Source organism: Argopecten irradians, chromosome 8 (genome assembly GCF_041381155.1).
Source record: "Argopecten irradians isolate NY chromosome 8, Ai_NY, whole genome shotgun sequence".
In the NCBI taxonomy this organism is placed as follows: domain Eukaryota; kingdom Metazoa; phylum Mollusca; class Bivalvia; order Pectinida; family Pectinidae; genus Argopecten; species Argopecten irradians.
Genome location: NC_091141.1, coordinates 25,936,824 through 25,955,750, shown reverse-complemented (window position 1 = coordinate 25,955,750; position 18,927 = coordinate 25,936,824). Strand labels below are relative to the sequence as shown.

Sequence of the window (18,927 nt, the reverse complement as noted above, 5' to 3'; positions counted from 1 at the left end):
TGCAATCTGACATCCTATCTATTACTATAACCTGCTGATAAGATTTACCTGTCCAATATGACATCCTTTATATAACATACTGGTCAGATTTACCTGTCCAAACTGACATCCCAGATACACCCTGCTGGTAGGACTTATCTGTCCAATTTCTAGATAGGATGTCAAATATGGATGTCAGATTTACCTGTCCAATCTGACATCCTATCTTTAACATACTGATAAGCTTTAGCTGGCAAAACTGACATCCAACATATAACATACTGGTCAGATTTACCTGTCCAAACTGACATCATATCTATAACATACCGGTCAGATTTACCTGCCCAATCTGATATCCTATATATAACCTAATGGTCATTTACCTGTTCTATTTGACATTCTAGATATAATATACTACAACCTGAGACAAACATAAACAATTATAAGGTGATTGCTCTCAGTTTTTGACTTAACATTCATTACAAAAAAAAATACCTGTCACCTTGTCCTGTTGTCAAATGTAAAAACAAATTATATGAAAATGATGACGTCTTTGTCTACAACACGTATGTAAACAATATAATTAATGACTACAAAATGAGTTAGCAATGTTGTTTATGTAATCATAAACTGAGTAAACAAGGTATATGAGTACAGTAATAAAATGTTTTATGGTCACTGTTTTATCTAGATTACTTTACCAGACATACTCCAGCTGTGTCCAAACTAAAGGTAATTACCCACTACATTTCCAAAACAAAACCTGAACATCTAACACATAGATAATAACACAATATAACACTATAGATATATCAACAAGATGGTCATGGTAATAGAGTGGTCACGATATATCATCACAAGCCCTCCACCTCTAGGTCATGAGTTTGAATCCCATGTGGGGTATTTGCCAGGTACTAACCGCTGGTCAGCATTTTTTCTCTGGCTAATCCAGCTTTCCTTCAACACATAAACCTGGCCTAAAATGATCATTAAATGGACGTTGAAATAACCAAATCAAACTATTTTTAAAACCAAATAATTATGAAGTATGGAAACTCACTCCCATATTACTATGATAAAACCCTTAGTCATTTTCAGTCAAACTTGTGTATAAATTTTTTTTTCTCTATCCCACCCATGGAAGAAAGGAAAACATGGTCTTTATGGCCGGGTGGTCTTAATATACAGGTTGAATTGTGCTGAAATTAGTCATTTGTGACCCTAGAAAAGTAGCCTGATTAAGCAAGTGGTCTTAACACAGAAGTGGTCGCTTTACTGTACATGAACATTTTCAAAAAAACTGCTTTTTATTTGATAATTAAAGTTGAACACCTCATCTTTACCAAATTTAAACTGATTTCAGAATAAAAAATGCTGATTAAGGTATCAACTCTTTCACCTGAAATGCACATTTAAACTCTAACAGAAGAGTTTAAAATAAAAATAGATGAATGGATCTGTTGAGTTGAATGATTGACCTAGATATTTTATAACTATTGAGACTATACAAACCTCTCTTAACAAATTTCCGGTCTATGGTATTGGCTATATATTACGGGGGTGGATCTCATATATTTGTGACCTAATGTCTGATTGTCCAAACAAGTGAAATCTTTAAAGAATTTGTCCAAGTATTAAATACTAGGTGTGGTCTCAATGACACGCTCACACCAACAAAACTGTCAAGATAAACAATCTCAGATTGCATTTCAGTATGGAAAAAATGAGCATTTCTTCCCTGCAAATTCCAAGGCTTCTGGGGATCTTTGATATGTGAAAGAACTTGTATAACAGCATCACATATAACTCAGAAATTCTTATAAATAGGAAGGAAGCCTTTAATGATGACATATGATGCTGATGTTGTTGAAAAATCTGTTTCAGACTTAGATTTTAAGTGGTCAAAGTAGCTAATTGGTAAAGGTGTGTATATATAAACACTATACAGGTATCACTGGGTAGCCCATCCAATCTGGGTCATTGGTTCAAGGCCTACATCAGAGTCATGCAGTCACATCAGCTATAATTAACTTTATTTAAACTTAATTACATGTGGAGCTTAACAGCCCATCATACACATGGTCATGATATAAGTAGCTGTCACCTGAGTGAATATACTATGTAATTATTTTAATCTTTATTATATTTCCATTACATATCATATCTTTTAAACACTTTTACAGCGATTTTTTATGTAAAACTTTACTTAACTGCTGACATGAATCATGATGTAATATTGCAAAAACATTGTCAAATTTTGGTTTCCTTCAACGGATAAGTCGCACTGTTGTATAAGTCGCCCTCTTGATTTTCAGGGAAAAAAGTCATGACTCATAGTCCTGAAAATACAGTAGTAACCCCACCAGCACAAAATGTCTCCAACAATAGGGGACATTACAGCACCCTATATAATACCTTCTGTAAGTTGTTTGTTTATCTCCCCGATATACAATTCTCCTACTCCCCCTAACCTATTTTTACTAATTAGCTTTCTTCCAACAGTAAAACTTTATTCTACTTTCATTAATTTAGGTTAACACTTTTATAATTCAAAAATGACTAAATAGGCTTACAAGTTTTAATTTTCTTGTTAAATTTAAAATCAAAACCTTTTGCGGTAATTATTGGAATAAATACAGTAACTAAGAGTGTCAGAATGAAACGAGATACAAAAACCATCTGTGTAAATTAGATACCGCAAGGAAACAACTACAATTGACATTTATTACCATTGTGACATCAGATAACTATGGTTTCATTTTTACATTTTTTTTTCCTCTTCACTAAGGAAGGTATTCTATATCTTTAGTGATATGTTTTCAGATATCAGACTCCCAGGAAGTACTTCAGAAATATTCAAGTTATTGACAAAGAGGCAATGGGCTGAAATTTCACCTAACATTCTGTATACAACCAACATCATTTAAATCACATGCCAGGTTAAGCAGGTGGATGAAAGTCAGAGTTCCTGTAAAAAAAAAACACCCTATGGTCAATACCTAGCAACTGACTGTCCCACACGATTTGTTTGTTTGTTTAGTGTCCTATTCCGAATTTGCATATTACAGAGTTATCTGCACTTGCAGGTAGGTATTGATTGTGACGTCATGTGTTTGCGAGCGTAGCGTCATACGTTTCGGATAAAAAGATGTGAATTGCGCTCACAAAATAATGACGTAACAATGGATACCTACCTGCAAGGGAGCTAACTCTGTAATATGCAAAGACGGATAAACAGCCAGGTCATGACTATTAATGACGTGCCAGGAGGTCGAGGAAACCCAAAGTACCTGGAGAAGAGCCACCTACCTATGGTAAATTAACTAGGTAGTAACTGCCTTACACAGGTTGGTTTGTTTTTGTTTGCATCCTATTTAGAGCCTCATTTAAGGGCCTGGCAGATTAAAGAGGTGGGGAAAGTCAGAGTACCTGGAGAAAAAACACCTACCTATGGCAAGTAATCAAGGTGGAAAATGCCCCACATGAATTTCACTTTGTTTGTTTTTGTTTACATCCTATTTACAGCCAGGTCATTTAAGGGCGTGTCAGGTTAATGAGGTGGAGGAAAGCCAGAGTAACTGGAGAAAAACCACCTATCTATGGCAAATAATCAAGGTGGAAAATGCCCCACATGAATTTAACTTCGTTTGTTTTTGTTTACATCCTATTTACAGCCAGGTCATTTAAGGGCGTGTCAGATTAATGAGGTGGAGGAAAGCCATAGTACCTGTAGAAAAACCACCAATCTATTTACGGGGAGTACCTGACGACTGCCTGATGCGATCGAGTTTCAAAATCACAACCTTCGACATAATGCTTCAGAATACCTTAACCACTATACACTAAGCCAAGGACCACTGAATACAGCAGATAAAAGCTAGCTGTTGTTTTCTGAAACCAAATTGCAAAATGTACTGTCCCTAACTCTAGTTTAAGTTCTATTGATATACCAGTATGAGATATCATCTTAAAGTTGCACTAGGCATGTATAATACTACATACATCGTCTTTTTTCTCATTGTTCATTAAAGTTCAGTCAGTCATGGGAAGCCTTGTAAAGACTGAATGTGATATTGTAACATGACAGTAAACCCAGCTCACCACAATGACATTTCTTTATTCATAAACTCAAGGCAGCAGACTTATTAAGTCTACTAGAATCTATTTTTAGGCTGTGTTAGGTTTTAAAATTCTAAAGTTAATTTAAAATCTCAAAGGAAATGTAATGAAAAGCTTGTCATGAAATGTTGTGCATTTCACAAAGTTGTATTAAGTCTAACAAATTTATGGTGAAATGTAACACCGTTAGATATTTCAGGATTAAAACTATCAACAACAACATGTAAAGGAAAGCTTATCAGGACAGAAAATGTTATTCTTTGATAGCATACAATAAAAGGGAGTCAATTTATCAAATTTATTACAGTAAACAGATGTTGGACAAACATTACTACAGATCCTTTGTGCAACATGAGTTTACATCGAGGACAATCAAAGTAAATAAATATCTTTAGTAAGGGGTACATCAGGGGTAACCATTAAATAAGGGGTACATCAGGGGTGATCACTAAATAGAGGTACATGAGGGGTGATCATTAAATAGGAGTACATCAGGTGTGACCATTAAATAAGGGGTACATCAGGGGTTATCATTAAATAAGGGGTACATCAGGGGTGATCACTAAATAGGGGTACATCAGGGGTGATCATTAAATAGGGGTACATCAGAGGTGATCATTAAATAAGGGGTACATCAAGGGTTATCATTGAATAGGGGTACATCAGGGGTTATCATTAAATTACGGGTACATCAGGGGTTATCATTAAATAGGGGTACATCAGGGATGATCATTTAATAGGTATACATAAGGTGTGATAATTAAATAAGGGTACATCAGGGGTGATAATTAAATAAGTGGTACATCAGGTGTGATAATTAATAAAGGAGGTTTATCAGGGGTGATCACTAAATAAAGGGTACATCAGGGATGATCATTAAATAGGGTACATCAGGGGTGATAATTAAATAGGGGTACATCAGGGGTGATAATTAAATAGGGGTACATCAGGGGTGATAATTAAATAGGGGTACATCAGGGGTGATAATTAAATAGGGGTACATCAGGGGTGATAATTAAAATAAGTGGTACATCAGGTGTGATCATTAAATAGGGGTACATCAGGGGTGATAATTAAATAGGGTACATCAGGGGTTCATCATAAATTAAATAGGGTACATCAGGGGTATAATTAAAATAAGTGGTACATCAGGGGTGATATTAAAATAAGTGTTACATCAGGTGTGATCATTAATTCAAATCATATAGGGGTATACATAAGGGACATGATGATCATTAAATAATCGGGTTATCAGTGGTGTATATCAATAAGGAATAAGGGTACATCAGGGATGATCATTAAATAGGGTACATCAGGGGTATATTAATAGGGTATCATTAAATAGGGATACATCAGGGGTTATCATTAAATAAGGATACATCAGGGATGATCATTAAATAGGGTACATCAGGGGTGATCATTAAATAAAGGGTACATCAGGGATGATCATTAAATAAAGGGTACATCAGGGTGATCATTAAATAGGGGTACATCAGGGGTTATCATTAAATAAAGGGTACATCAGGGATGATCATTAAATAAGGGGTACATCAGGGGTTATCATTAAATAAGGGTACATCAGGGGTGATCATTAAATAGGGGGTACATCAGGGGTGACCATTATATAAGGGGTACATCAGGGGTGATAATGAAATAAGATGTACATCAAGGGTTATCATTAAATAAGGGGTACATCAGGGGTTATCATTAAATAAGGGTACATCAGGGGTGATAAATTTATAGGGAAACATCAGGTGTGATAAATAAGAGGTCATCAAGGTGATCATTAATAATGGGGTTTTATCAGGGGTTATCATTAAATAAGGGGTACATCAGGGTTATGTTAAATAAGGGTACATCTGGGTTATTAAATAAGGGGTGCATCAGGGGTGATAATTAAATAAGGGGTTCATCAAGGGTGATCATTAATAATGGGGGTTTATCAGGGGTATCATTAAATAAGGGGGTTATCAATCAGGGGTTATATTAAATAAAGGGTCATCGGGTGATCATTAGATAAGGGGTACATCAGGGGTTATCATTAAATAAGGGTACATCAGGGTTGATCATTAAATAAGGGGTACATCAGGGGTTATCATTAAATAAGGGGTACATCTGGGGTGATCATTAAATAGGGGGTACATCAGGGGTGACCATTATATAAGGGGTACATCAGGGGTGATAATGAAATAAGATGTACATCAGGGGTTATCATTAAATAAGGGGTACATCTGGGGTTATCATTAAATAAGGGTTACATCAGGGGTGATAAATTTATAGGGAAACATCAGGTGTGATAATTAAATAAGAGGTTCATCAAGGGTGATCATTAATAATGGGGGTTTATCAGGGGGTGATCATTAAATAAGTGGTACATCAGGGGTTATCGTTAAATAAGGGGTACATCTGGGGTTATTAAATAAGGGGTGCATCAGGGGTGATAATTAAATAAGGGGTTCATCAAGGGTGATCATTAATAATGGGGGTTTATCAGGGGGTGATCATTAAATAAGGGGTACATCAGGGGTTATCCTTAAATAAGGGGTACATCTGAGGTTATTAAACAAGGGGTGCATCAGGGGTGATAATTAAATAAGGGGTACATCAGGGATTATCATTAAATAAAGGGGACATCAGGGTGATCATTAAATAGGGGTACATCAGGGGTTATCATTAAATAAAGGGTACTTCAGGGGTTATAATTAAATAAGGGGTACATCAGGGGTTATCATTGAATAAGGGTACATCGAGTTGATTATTAAATAAGGGGTACATCAGGGTTTGATCATTAAATAGGGGTACATCAGGGGTTATCATTAAATAGGTACATCAGGGTGACATTAGAAGGGTACATCAGGGGTTATCATTAAATAAAGGGTACATCAGGGGTGATCATTAAATAGGGGTACATCAGGGGTTATCATTAAATAAGGGGTACATCAGGTTGATCATTAAATAAGGGTACATCAGGGTTATCATCAAATAAGGGGTACATCAGGGGTTACATTAAATAGGGGTACATCAGGGGTGACCATTAATAAAGGGTTTTAAGGGGTGATCATTATATAAGGGGTACATCAGGGGTTGATAATGAAATAAGATGTACATCAGGGGTTTCATTAATAAGGGGTAAATCTGGGGTATCATTAAATAAGGGGTCAGGGGATCTTTAAATAAGGGCTACATCTGGGGTGATCTTTAAATAGGGGGTACATCAGGGGTGACCATTAATAAAGGGAGTTTTTAAGGGGTGACCATTATATAAGGGGTACATCAGGGGTGATAATGAAATAAGATGTACATCAGGGGTTATCATTAAATAAGGGGTACATCTGGGGTTATCATTAAATAAGGGGTACATCAGGGGGGATAAATTTATAGGGATACATCAGGTGTGATCATCAAATAAGCAGGGGTTATCATTAAATAAGGGGTACATCAGGGGTTATCATTAAATAAGGGGTACATCAGGGGTATCATTATATAGGGGTACATCAGGGGGGACAATTAAATAAGGGGTACATCAGGGGTTATCATTAAATAAGGGGTACATCAGGGGTGATCATTAAACAAGGGGTACATCAGGGGTTATCGTTAAATAAGGGGTACATCTGGGGTTATCATTAAATAAGGGGTACATCAGGGGTTATCATTAAATAAGGGGTACATCAGGGGTTATTATTAAATAAGGGGTACATCTGGGGTTATCATTAAATAAGGGTATATCAGGGGTGATAATTAAATAAGGGGTACATCAGGGGTGATCATTAAATAAGGCGTACATCAGGGGTGATCATTAAATAAGGGGTACATCAGGGGTGATCATTAAATAAGGGGTACATCAGGGGTTATCATTAAATAAGGAGTACATCAGGGATGATCATTAAATAAGGGGTACATCAGGGGTTATCATTAAATAAGGGGTACATCAGGGGTGATCATTAAATAAGGGGTACATCAGGGGTTATCATTAAATAAGGGGTACATCAGGGGTTATCATTAAATAAGGGGTACATCAGGGGTTATCATTAAATAAGGGGTACATCAGGGGTTATCATTAAATAAGGGGTACATCAGGGGTGATCATTAAATAAGGGGTACATCAGGGGTTATCATTAAATAAGGGTACATCAGGGGTTATCATTAAATAAGGGGTACATCAGGGGTTATCATTAAATAAGGGGTACATCAGGGGTTATCATTAAATAAGGGGTACATCAGGGGTTATCATTAAATAAGGGTTACATCAGGGGTTATCATTAAATAAGGGGTACATCAGGGGTTATCATTAAATAAGGGGTACATCAGGGGTTATCATTAAATAAGGGGTACATCAGGGGTTATCATTAAATAAGGGGTACATCAGGGTGGTACTCATTATCATAAAGGGTACATCGGGTTGATCATTAAATAAGGGGTACATCAGGGTTATCATTAAATAAGGGGTACATCTGGGGTGATCATTAAATAGGGGGTACATCAGGGGTTACCATTAAATAAAGGGGTTTTTAAGGGGTAACCATTATATAAGGGGTACATCAGGGGTGATAATTAAATAAGATGTACATTAGGGGTTATCATTAAATAAGGGGTATATCAGGGGTGATCATTAAATAAGGGGTACATCAGGGGTGATAAATTATAGGGTACATCAGGGGATCATCAAATAAGGGGTACATCAGGTGTTATCATTAAATAAGGGTACATCAGGGGTTATCATTAAATAAGGGTACATCAGGGGTTATCATTAAATAAGGGGTACATCAGGGATGATCATTAAATAAGGGTACATCAGGGGTTATCATTAAATAAGGGGTACATCAGGGGTGATCATTAAATAAGGGGTACATCAGGGTTGATCATTAAATAAGGGGTACATCAGGTGTTATCATTAAATAAGGGGTACATCAGGGGTGATCATTAAATAGGGGTACATCAGGGGGGACCATTGATAAAGGGAGTTTTTAAGGGGTAACCATTATATAAGGGGTACATCAGGGGTGATAATGAAATAAGATGTACATCAGGGGTTATCATTAAATAAGGGGTACATCTGGGGTTATCATTAAATAAGGGGTACATCAGGGGTTATCGTTAAATAAGTGGTACATCTGGGGTTATCATTAAATAAGGGGTGCATCAGGGGTTATCATTAAATAAGGGGTACATCAGGGGTTATCATTAAATAAGGGGTACATCAGGGATGATCATTAAATAAGGGGTACATCAGGGGTTATCATTAAATAAGGGGTACATCAGGGATGATAATGAAATAAGATGTACATCAGGGGTTATCATTAAATAAGGGGTACATCTGGGGTTATCATTAAATAAGGGGTACATCAGGGTTATCGTTAAATAGGGGTACATCAGGGGGACAATTGATAAAGGGAGTTTTTAAGGGGTAACCATTATATAAGGGGTACATCAGGGGTGATAATGAAATAAGATGTACATCAGGGGTTATCATTAAATAAGGGGTACATTTGGGTTATCATTAAATAAGGGGTACATCAGGGGTGATAATTAAATAAGGGGTACATCAGGGGTTATCATTAAATAAGGGGTACATCAGGGGTGATCATTAAATAAGGGGTACATCAGGGGTTATCATTAAATAAGGGGTACATCTGGGGTTATCATTAAATAAGGGGTACATCAGGGGTGATAAATTTATAGGGGTGCATCAGGGGTTATCATTAAATAAGTGGTACATCAGGGGTTATCATTAAATAAGGGGTACATCAGGGGTTATCATTAAATAAGTGGTACATCAGGGGTTATCATTAAATAAGGGGTACATCAGGGGTTATCATTAAATAAGGGGTACATCAGGGGTTATCATTAAATAGGGGTACATCAGGGGTTATCATTAAATAAGGGTACATCAGGGTTTATCATTAAATAAGGGGTACATCAGGGGTTATCATTAAATAAGGGGTACATCAGGGGTTATCATTAAATAGGGGTACATCAGGGGGGGACCATTAATAAAGGGAGTTTTTAAGGGGTAACCATTATATAAGGGGTACATCAGGGGTGATAATGAAATAAGATGTACATCAGGGGTTATCATTAAATAAGGGGTATATCTGGGGTTATCATTAAATAAGGGGTACATCAGGGGTGATAAATTTATAGGGATACATCAGGTGTGATCATCAAATAAGATGTACATCAGGGGTTATCATTAAATAAGGAGTACATCAGGGGTTATCATTAAATAAGGAGTACATCAGGGATTATCATTAAAAAAGGGGTACATCAGTGGTTATCATTAAATAAGGGGTACATCTGGGGTGATCATTAAATAAGGGGTACATCAGGGGTGATCATTAAATAAGGGGTATACAGGGGTGATCATTAGATAAGGGGTACATCAGGGGTTATCATTAAATAAGGGGTATACAGGGGTGATCATTAGATAAGGGGTACATCAGGGGTTATCATTAAATAGGGGGTAAATCAGGAGTGATCATTAAATAAGGGGTGCATCAGGGGTAAATAAGACCAAGTATTTAATACTATGGGTTACATTAGTGATGAAGAAATTGGTGGGTTTTTTGTGTTGTATATATCCCCACAGTACACCTCAAACTAATTAGACATGACAGATCTCTGCATGATCTTTGGGACAAGTTAAACTATTCTTATGACAGTTGCACGACACAATGTCTATTGGTGATTCAGGTATATAAAGTTTTATCACAGTAACATCCTAACTCAACCCAAAGGAATTGTTTGACAAGAGTAGTTGATAAGAACTATAATGATAAACAATGCATCATTTTGAACTTTGACATTTAAAATAGGGTCTTAGTGACACAGTAGTGCAGTGATTATTAATTACTGCTCTGATGCAAATTTCTTGGAGACATCTTCAAATTTAGTGCCCTTAATTCAACCTAATAAGTTCCCCTGACTCTACAATTTCAGTTACACTGACTTAAATACAGCCTGAAACTATGAAAACTACGAAGATTTCTCCGTTTGACTTCTCCAAACCCCAAAAGTAAGTACATACAAATATTTCATGTTATACTGTATTATTTATAATCTTACTAAAGTGATTCAACAAGTTTCAGCAATTTATTTTCTGTCATGTTCAAACTAACTAAGTCATATGTATATACAAGTGGCTAATATCAAATTAGGTAACATGATAATTAATTAATCTGTCAGAATTAATGAGACCTAACAGATCACTTTAATAAGATTTTTATGTCTGCTTTATGGGAATACAGCTAGCTTATATACAACATGTTATTTCTTAATAAAGATTAGGTTTCACTGATTAATCAGTTATTGCTCTTAGTCAAACTTTCTGAAAGCAATTATAATCTTAAATCTTTTGATTTAACCTCAAATTGAAATATAAATGCTAAGTCATATAATTCATAAATTATTCAAATCATCTATTTAGAATTCAAAGTTTCAGTACATCAATCAATACCATGGTAAAAGGTTAATTTTGACATCTGTTCGTAAGCTACCTATTCACTATGTTTTCTTACATTTCTTTCAAACTTATGCTATTCAAGACATTTTCAATTTTTCAACAATATATCCTTGCAATAATCCAAAATTATATATAAATAAAAATAAAATCTAATTTGGTTGAAAACTTTAAATTACAGAAGAAGTGTTATATTGTATCTAAGTGTAGATTGAGATGGTTGTCATGAAAAAATTATTCTAAAAAGTACAGTTAATTAACTTATTAAAACCGGCCCTTGTCTAATCCGAATACCTGTCTATTTTGACATAATTGTATGGTATCTCTTCTTGCTTAATTTAGTATAGTTACTATAATTAAAACCTGTATAATCCAGAAACCTGGCTATACTGACCAAACTCAACCTGTGATAAGTATCTCTGGTTTAGTAACAATAGCCAGGATAACAACGGGTTACTATTTTTATTGATATACAACAGAATGCAAATTCCACCAATAGGGAAATGCATATCCTCCTATCAACTCTATTCCTACAGTTTTATGAGTTACACATGATCAGGATCATCTCCGTGTCGTTCCAGAGAAATCTCAGCACAATCCAACACGTGGTACCAGAGATTGGTTAGGTGATTAGGTTTAAAGTACTACCAGCAACTACTGTGAAGTTCCACCTCAATCGGGCATAAAAATGGTAAAACGTACTGTTATTATATACTTTGTAACATTTCATCCTATCATCCTGGGCTTTTCAGTATTTGAATAGTCAATTGAATGAAAAATTTATGCGCTGCACATGGTAGATGGATGGAACATAATGACTATAGGTAATGACCTACCTATGAAGATTTTTTATGAATAGATTCAATAAGGCAAGTTTTAAAGTTTTACTTAAGGAATATTGATAATAGAGCCTTAAAGATGCTCCACCGCTGACAAATGGTATTTTTTCACTATCAAACACAGGAGCAGACGATTTAGTATTTTTCTTCTGTTACAAAAGTTACTTACTTTACACCATTACCACCATTGAAAAGTTTGAGCTTCTAGTTTTACTTCAGGTTAAAAATATGAAAAATAATTAATTGCATCCCGAAAAAATTCCGTGGCACTATATTCTATATGAAATGAAGTACTGATTGCGCATGCACCAAAGGCGAAATAAATTATTTTATATTATTTTTTGTGTTAATTAGGCATATATATACACGATTAAACACAAATTATTGTTCGAATGATGAATATCATTTATGCTCTGTCGGCGGTGGAGCATCTTAAAATAGAAAATTCCTTACCTGTCGTCGTTCATGGTGACATAATTACGCTGCATTTCTATTGAATTTTGTGTGATCTGTAGATTTTCTCCTCGAGACATCATTCGTTCTATACGTTTATTTCTACAAGAGTTCATACTTTTCCTTGTCGTTCTCATCAGAAACTGCGACAATAAACTTACGGACCAGTTCTCTGGAATAGACTGTATCACCTACAACAAGAAATCAATATGGTTTTACATCTGAACTTTCTCATTTTCTTAGTACATTGGTACATGTAATTTCATATATGTTTATAGATCTTAACTTTCTCATCTTCTTCATATTCATCTACATGTTATTTCACACAAACTTCAAAAAAAGCTTTCTTGTCCAAAAATGAAGAAATTGTTTGTAATGTTTGTTATTAATGATGTTTTTTAATTGTATTTAGATAATGTATTGTACAGTACAAAAAATATTGAAATAAAAGAAGGAATGAGTTTTTTTTATCTAGTTCATGATCAGCATCTCATAGAATTTTTTTCATTACTACATGGGAAGAGAGAGAATCACTAAAGCATTCTGCAGCACATTGAGTTTGAAGCATGTTTTGGAACTTTTCTTCTGTATTTGAGAGCGATTCCATTTCATATATCCATAGTACCATTGATAATAAGGTGTAGTTATGACAAAAACCATCTTATGTTACACTTGTGAATGGTTTGGAAAAAGCAGCACCATCACCTCCCATCAGTACGTAATGGGGAACTCTGTAATCTGTCATGTGATGTAGAAATAGAACTACCTACCTTTACACTGTCAAACTCAGACAGGTTACTATTTAGCAGAGTTACAGCTGGCTGAATTAGGGAATCCCTCTGTCTATAAACAAATACAAATTTTAACTTTATTTGTATACATGTACATACAAGTAAATAATACACATATATTTATTGGATTGGAAACCAATACTAAATTTCTTAACTCTTTCCATGTCTTAATTACCTCAATAGCATAATTATAATAATTATTTAAAATTTAAAAACAAAAATGCATTTTGTGCTATTTCCATATACTTTACACATATGACATATCATGTGCTGAAGAATCAACACACTTCAAACATTTGAAGGCAAAGGGCAATAACTCTAAAACAGATGTGATAGAAACACTTCTAATATTAATCTAATTTTAAATTAGCAAACCCCTACATTTTCATGTAACATAAGTGTATGAACCAATATCTAGAAACTCTGTTCACTCTAAGACAGCAGGATCGACATAGATCATTAACATCTGATACATTATCATAAGGTACAAAATTTCATGAGAGCAGAAATACTTGATACAGACCATATCAGTTTTGGAAACAGGCTAGTTTTAATATAACTGATATCTTTCTTATTTTGACAGAATAAATATGTAAAATGTAATTAACACACTTTCAAAATATACCAACAAATATAAACTAGAAATATGGCTGTTAGACATTAAGTGCTTGCTAAACACTTCCTAACCTTAATTTCCTTTATGAAACCATCCTCTGCAATAGGTGTACCAGGCACTTTCGCTCATTATCCTTGGGACTATTGCAAGGAAATGGTTAACGCCCTTGGTGCATTGTAATAAATACTTTCCTTTACTTCATCAGAACTTTAAATGTGAAATTACTTTGAAGTTCTTTGTTACATAAAAGTGTGTTTATTATCATATTGATATTGATACAATAAACTTGTTTCGTTGTTCAAAATAGTCGTCCGCTAGAACACCATCCAGTCTCTGTGCATGTGGTGACTTACCTGTGTCATGTTTGAACGCCTTTCTAGAGCTCAGACACTCAGACTGATATTTTATAATGTGTTTTTTATTCTGTTTCTCTTACACAAAGCTTTGTAATTCTATAAATATTAATTAGAACTGCAGCAAATGCGGTCTATGGTCACAGGGTTTAGTAAGCGATAGTGCAAGTACACCTAGGACCTAGGATGATGTGAAATAAATTAATTTAGTCACTTTCTTTTATTGACTATATAAACATGAATTGCATTGTATCGTTCCGGAAGTTTCCAAAGTCAATCAGATGCTAAGAATATCGTGACCGATGCAAGAGTTTGTATGATATGCCGCTTGAAATTAACACAAAACAAATGCGTTTAGCACTGTGAAATGTCACTGTTGTTAATGTATAGTAGATTATTGCTGACAAGTATATCTTAATTTATGTTTTTGAAAGTTTGGTGTCACTAAATCATGGCGAAATCTATTAAACGCTATAAGATACTGACTACCGGTATCGCGTGCCCAATTGGAATCTGTGCATAGAGGATGTACACAGACTCTACACCCGACAAGGAAAATAATAGTACGAGTACACTCGCACTAAAAATTTTATACAATCACTGGTAGAACTCACTCGTAGGACGGGTCTAAGTACACACTAAGCAATGTGTGGAAGAGTCTCTTTCTCACACTCGCATCTTTGGCCTGAGAGTTGACAAGACAATAATTTTCAGCAGCACCGTAATCTTTCAGTTTGTGTACCAGTATACGCAGGGCTTTGTCATGTTCTTCTAACTGTAAAATGTAAAATGAGGATAAAATTTTAAAAGAATGAAAGGTTTAAAGTTATTCAGACATGTATGATCAAGATAAATATTTCACCCATAATTCACAGCAACTAGTAGACAATATCTGGTTTTAGCTAGGGAACAGCTAGGGTCATTTAAGGACCAACAAGATTTATTTAGGGGGTTGAAGAAAGCCAGAGTACTCAAAGAAACATCACTAACAAATGGTCAACACTTGGAAACTGACCCACATGGTATTCATATTGAAAGTACAGAGGCAGAGGGCTACTGGTAATTCATATGTCTAAACATCTTAACCACTTGGACACCGTGGCGGGGATAAAGTTAAATAGGTTTTAAATATGAATTTTTAACTTAATTATACTTTCTAAATAAAAAAGAAATTATTCCTGCAGGAATTTAACAGTTGACATTAACAATATAGATATGATTTATGGAGTTGAAATATGAAAGTGTTTACCTTTCCATAAAGTATGGCACATTCAGCATACATGTCGGTCTGTTTAACTTTTCCCAGGATTAATTGTACACGATATAAATTAGACATCTGTAAAATGTGTCGTAGTTTAGACCTGGAGCATGAAAAACAAAAAATAATCAATTATATAGCTCTATGTACATTCAATCCAAAAAGTAATTCCACTAAATAAAGAATACGTGTGATTCATTCAGCTCATGTTATTCAGAAAATTGATCACTGTATATAGCTGCTTCTGCAAGGGATTTAATTTCTTTATATTCACAACAAAATTCATTTTTGAGAACTTTAATTCCTATGAACAAAAAAAAAGAGAAAATGACAAATGAGATCCCCTCTATAGTTTATTTTTGTCAGAAATTGACAAATATGTGAAAATTTCTCCCCGCAAATCAGTATCGAAGTTGACATTGCGAAATGTTTCCGTAAAATTAACAAGGACATAGTCATTCAGATCCCCCGCCAATGGAGATATCAAAGCTGAAGTAAGTTTGATTGTGGAGACTTATGTGTATGAAAAAAACCAGGAAAAAGGAAGTTGAGCTAAAGAAAGATGGAGTATAATTCAAGTAGAGCGGGGCTGCAATTGTTGAATCAGGTATACAGCCTTGACATTTATATTAGACTATATACACAAAGATGGGTGGAGTTTTGCAAAGTAACATTTACCATTTACCATGATATTTTCAGCAATGTTTCCATGGTAACGGAAAAAGTGCAAAAAATGAAAACCTAAAAATAGCAAAAGGTACTACTAGACCATAAAAAGAATGTGTCTATGAAGTTTCGTGGAAATATCTCTGCTGGTTTTAGAGTTATGCTCCGGAAATGAACCTGCTACAAAAATATGATATTTTCAGCAATGTTTCTATGGTTACAGAAAAAAGCACAAAAAGTGAAAACCTAAAAATAGCAAAAGGCACTACTAGACCATAAGAACAATGTGTCTATGAAGTTTCATGGAAATATCTCTGCTGGTTTTAGAGTTGTGCTCCGGAAACGATTCTTACACAAAAATCTGCCATTTTCAGCAATGTTTCCATGGTTACAGAAAAAAGTACAAAAAGTGAAAACCTTAAAATAGCAAAAGGCACTATTACACCATAAGACTAATGTGCCTATGGAGTTCCGTGCATATATCTCAACCGGTTTTCCAGTTATGCTGCGGAAACGAACCTGGTACAAAAAAATGTTTCCATGGTTACAGAAAAAAGTACAAAAAGTGAAAACCTTAAAATAGCAAAAGGCACTACTAGACCATAAGACCAATGTGTCTATGAAGTTTCGTGGAAATATCTCTTCTGGTTTTAGAGTTATGCTCCGGAAACGAACCTGGTACAAAAATATGATATTTTCAGCAATGTTTCCATGGTTACGGAAAAAATGCAAAAAATGAAAACCTATAAATAGCAAAAGGCACTACTAGACCATAAGACCAATGTGTGTATGAAGTTTCGTGGAAATATCTCTACTGGTTTTAGAGTTATGCTCCAGAAACCATTCGTACGGACGGACGGACGGACGGAACCCATTTGTATATCCCCCGCCAACTTCGTTGGGCAGGGGATAACTAACAACTACACAGCCCAAAATTTTACATCTATGAGAAATATTTTCAGACATGGGCCCAATTTCTGGAATTGATGTGAAATTTTATATAAAAATTGAGTATATACTAATCGAATTAAAATTATGCTTGTAATTCTGCGGCACTACGATACTCTACGATATGCTTCAATACAATATCCAACAACTCCCTATTTATGGTCACCTCAGCATGACTCATGGCCTAGAATCTGAACATCTCGGGACATACTCTTAGTCGTTTATACTTCAAGAGAAGCAACCACACAGAAGATTTTGTAGGTAAAACACTGATTGGCTAACTGTAAAAGTCATGCTGGGGTGACCCTGAATGGAGAGTTGTTAGATCTTGTATTGGAGCGTATCATAGAGCATCGTAGTGGAGTGCAATTACAAGTTTGATTTTAATAAGAGTTGAGTAATACTTACCTTGCAATATCTAGTGTTTCTTTTTTAACATTGTTTTCTTTCATTAGTTGTAAGACTGCGTCCAGGTAGAGAACAGCCAGATGCGTATGGTATTTCTCTTTCTGTTAACAGTGTTAAGGTATCACATTGAGTCACAATAGACATATTATAATAGTGACAAAATCTAATGTTAGTAGCTGTAACAGAAAATTAAGTTTGTTTTTAAAAGAGAATCCAACCTAAAATTCTTTAACAACTGTTTTTGTTGAACTTGCTAGAACAGAGTACATTATATTTACTCGAAAACAGATGGCCATGAGAAAGGTACTGAAAGTTGACCCTAAGCTGCCAAACATGCAGCATATTAATTCTTTCACACAATTAAAACCCTTTCCATCATACAAGTCTGAGAGAACCTGAACACTCCTGCACCAATTTTCATAGAATCCAATTTTTTTTTAATCCTGATCTCATTAGATGAAATTGCAACCATTACAGTTAATCAGGCCTTTTCAAACTTTTCAGTGTCCCTGAAAACCCTGATTGAAAGTTTATGAGTACACTTCATAAAAGATTTTTTTTTTAAACAAGTCTCTGCTTGTCTGCCAAAGAGGAGAACACAGATATTTGTTTTTAACTTTTTGACCAGCTAAGGTTAAGTAGTTTGAGTGAGCCGTTCTAACCTCTAACTTCTTCTGAAAGACGAGATGTTCTAAATACGTGATTACAGCCTCGGGGAACCGATGTAAGTAGTCGATCACTGCCTCGGGTCGTAAACGTTCTGATGGTGGCTCCTGGGAAGGCCTCTCTGTAAATACCTGTAGAGATAGAGTAATACAACAATAGTTATATCATATTCCTCGTTCTAAACTAAGTCTATATCATACAAATAACAACTTGCTTTAAGGAGGAAAGTGATTAATCAACTCAAGAAAGTAAATTAAGAAAGTCCCTTTTTCGCTAAATTTTAGTATGAAATGAGCTTATTGGAATCTTGTACTGTATCAACCCTGAAACGATTGTGACATTATACAACATGACGTCACAATGCAAGATTTCTAT

General features: G+C 35.0%; 1 protein-coding gene and 1 long non-coding RNA gene across 2 annotated transcripts in view; one reads left to right on the top strand and one right to left on the bottom strand.

Moving 5' to 3' along the window:
• Positions 1-18,927, bottom strand: part of LOC138329979 (transforming growth factor-beta receptor-associated protein 1-like) — a 45,991-nt gene that overhangs the window by 8,583 nt on the left and 18,481 nt on the right. The window contains exons 16-21 of the mRNA XM_069277292.1: positions 18,549-18,683; positions 17,887-17,987; positions 15,856-15,967; positions 15,221-15,381; positions 13,617-13,689; positions 12,847-13,037 (exon numbers count right to left, since the gene is read on the bottom strand). Of these exons, the coding sequence (XP_069133393.1) occupies positions 12,847-13,037; positions 13,617-13,689; positions 15,221-15,381; positions 15,856-15,967; positions 17,887-17,987; positions 18,549-18,683 (773 nt within the window). The remainder of the gene's footprint in view (positions 1-12,846; positions 13,038-13,616; positions 13,690-15,220; positions 15,382-15,855; positions 15,968-17,886; positions 17,988-18,548; positions 18,684-18,927) is intronic.
• Positions 3,029-12,763, top strand: LOC138329980 (uncharacterized). Its single transcript, XR_011209503.1, has 3 exons — positions 3,029-3,326; positions 11,035-11,110; positions 12,136-12,763. It is a non-coding gene; the product is annotated as an uncharacterized lncRNA (long non-coding RNA).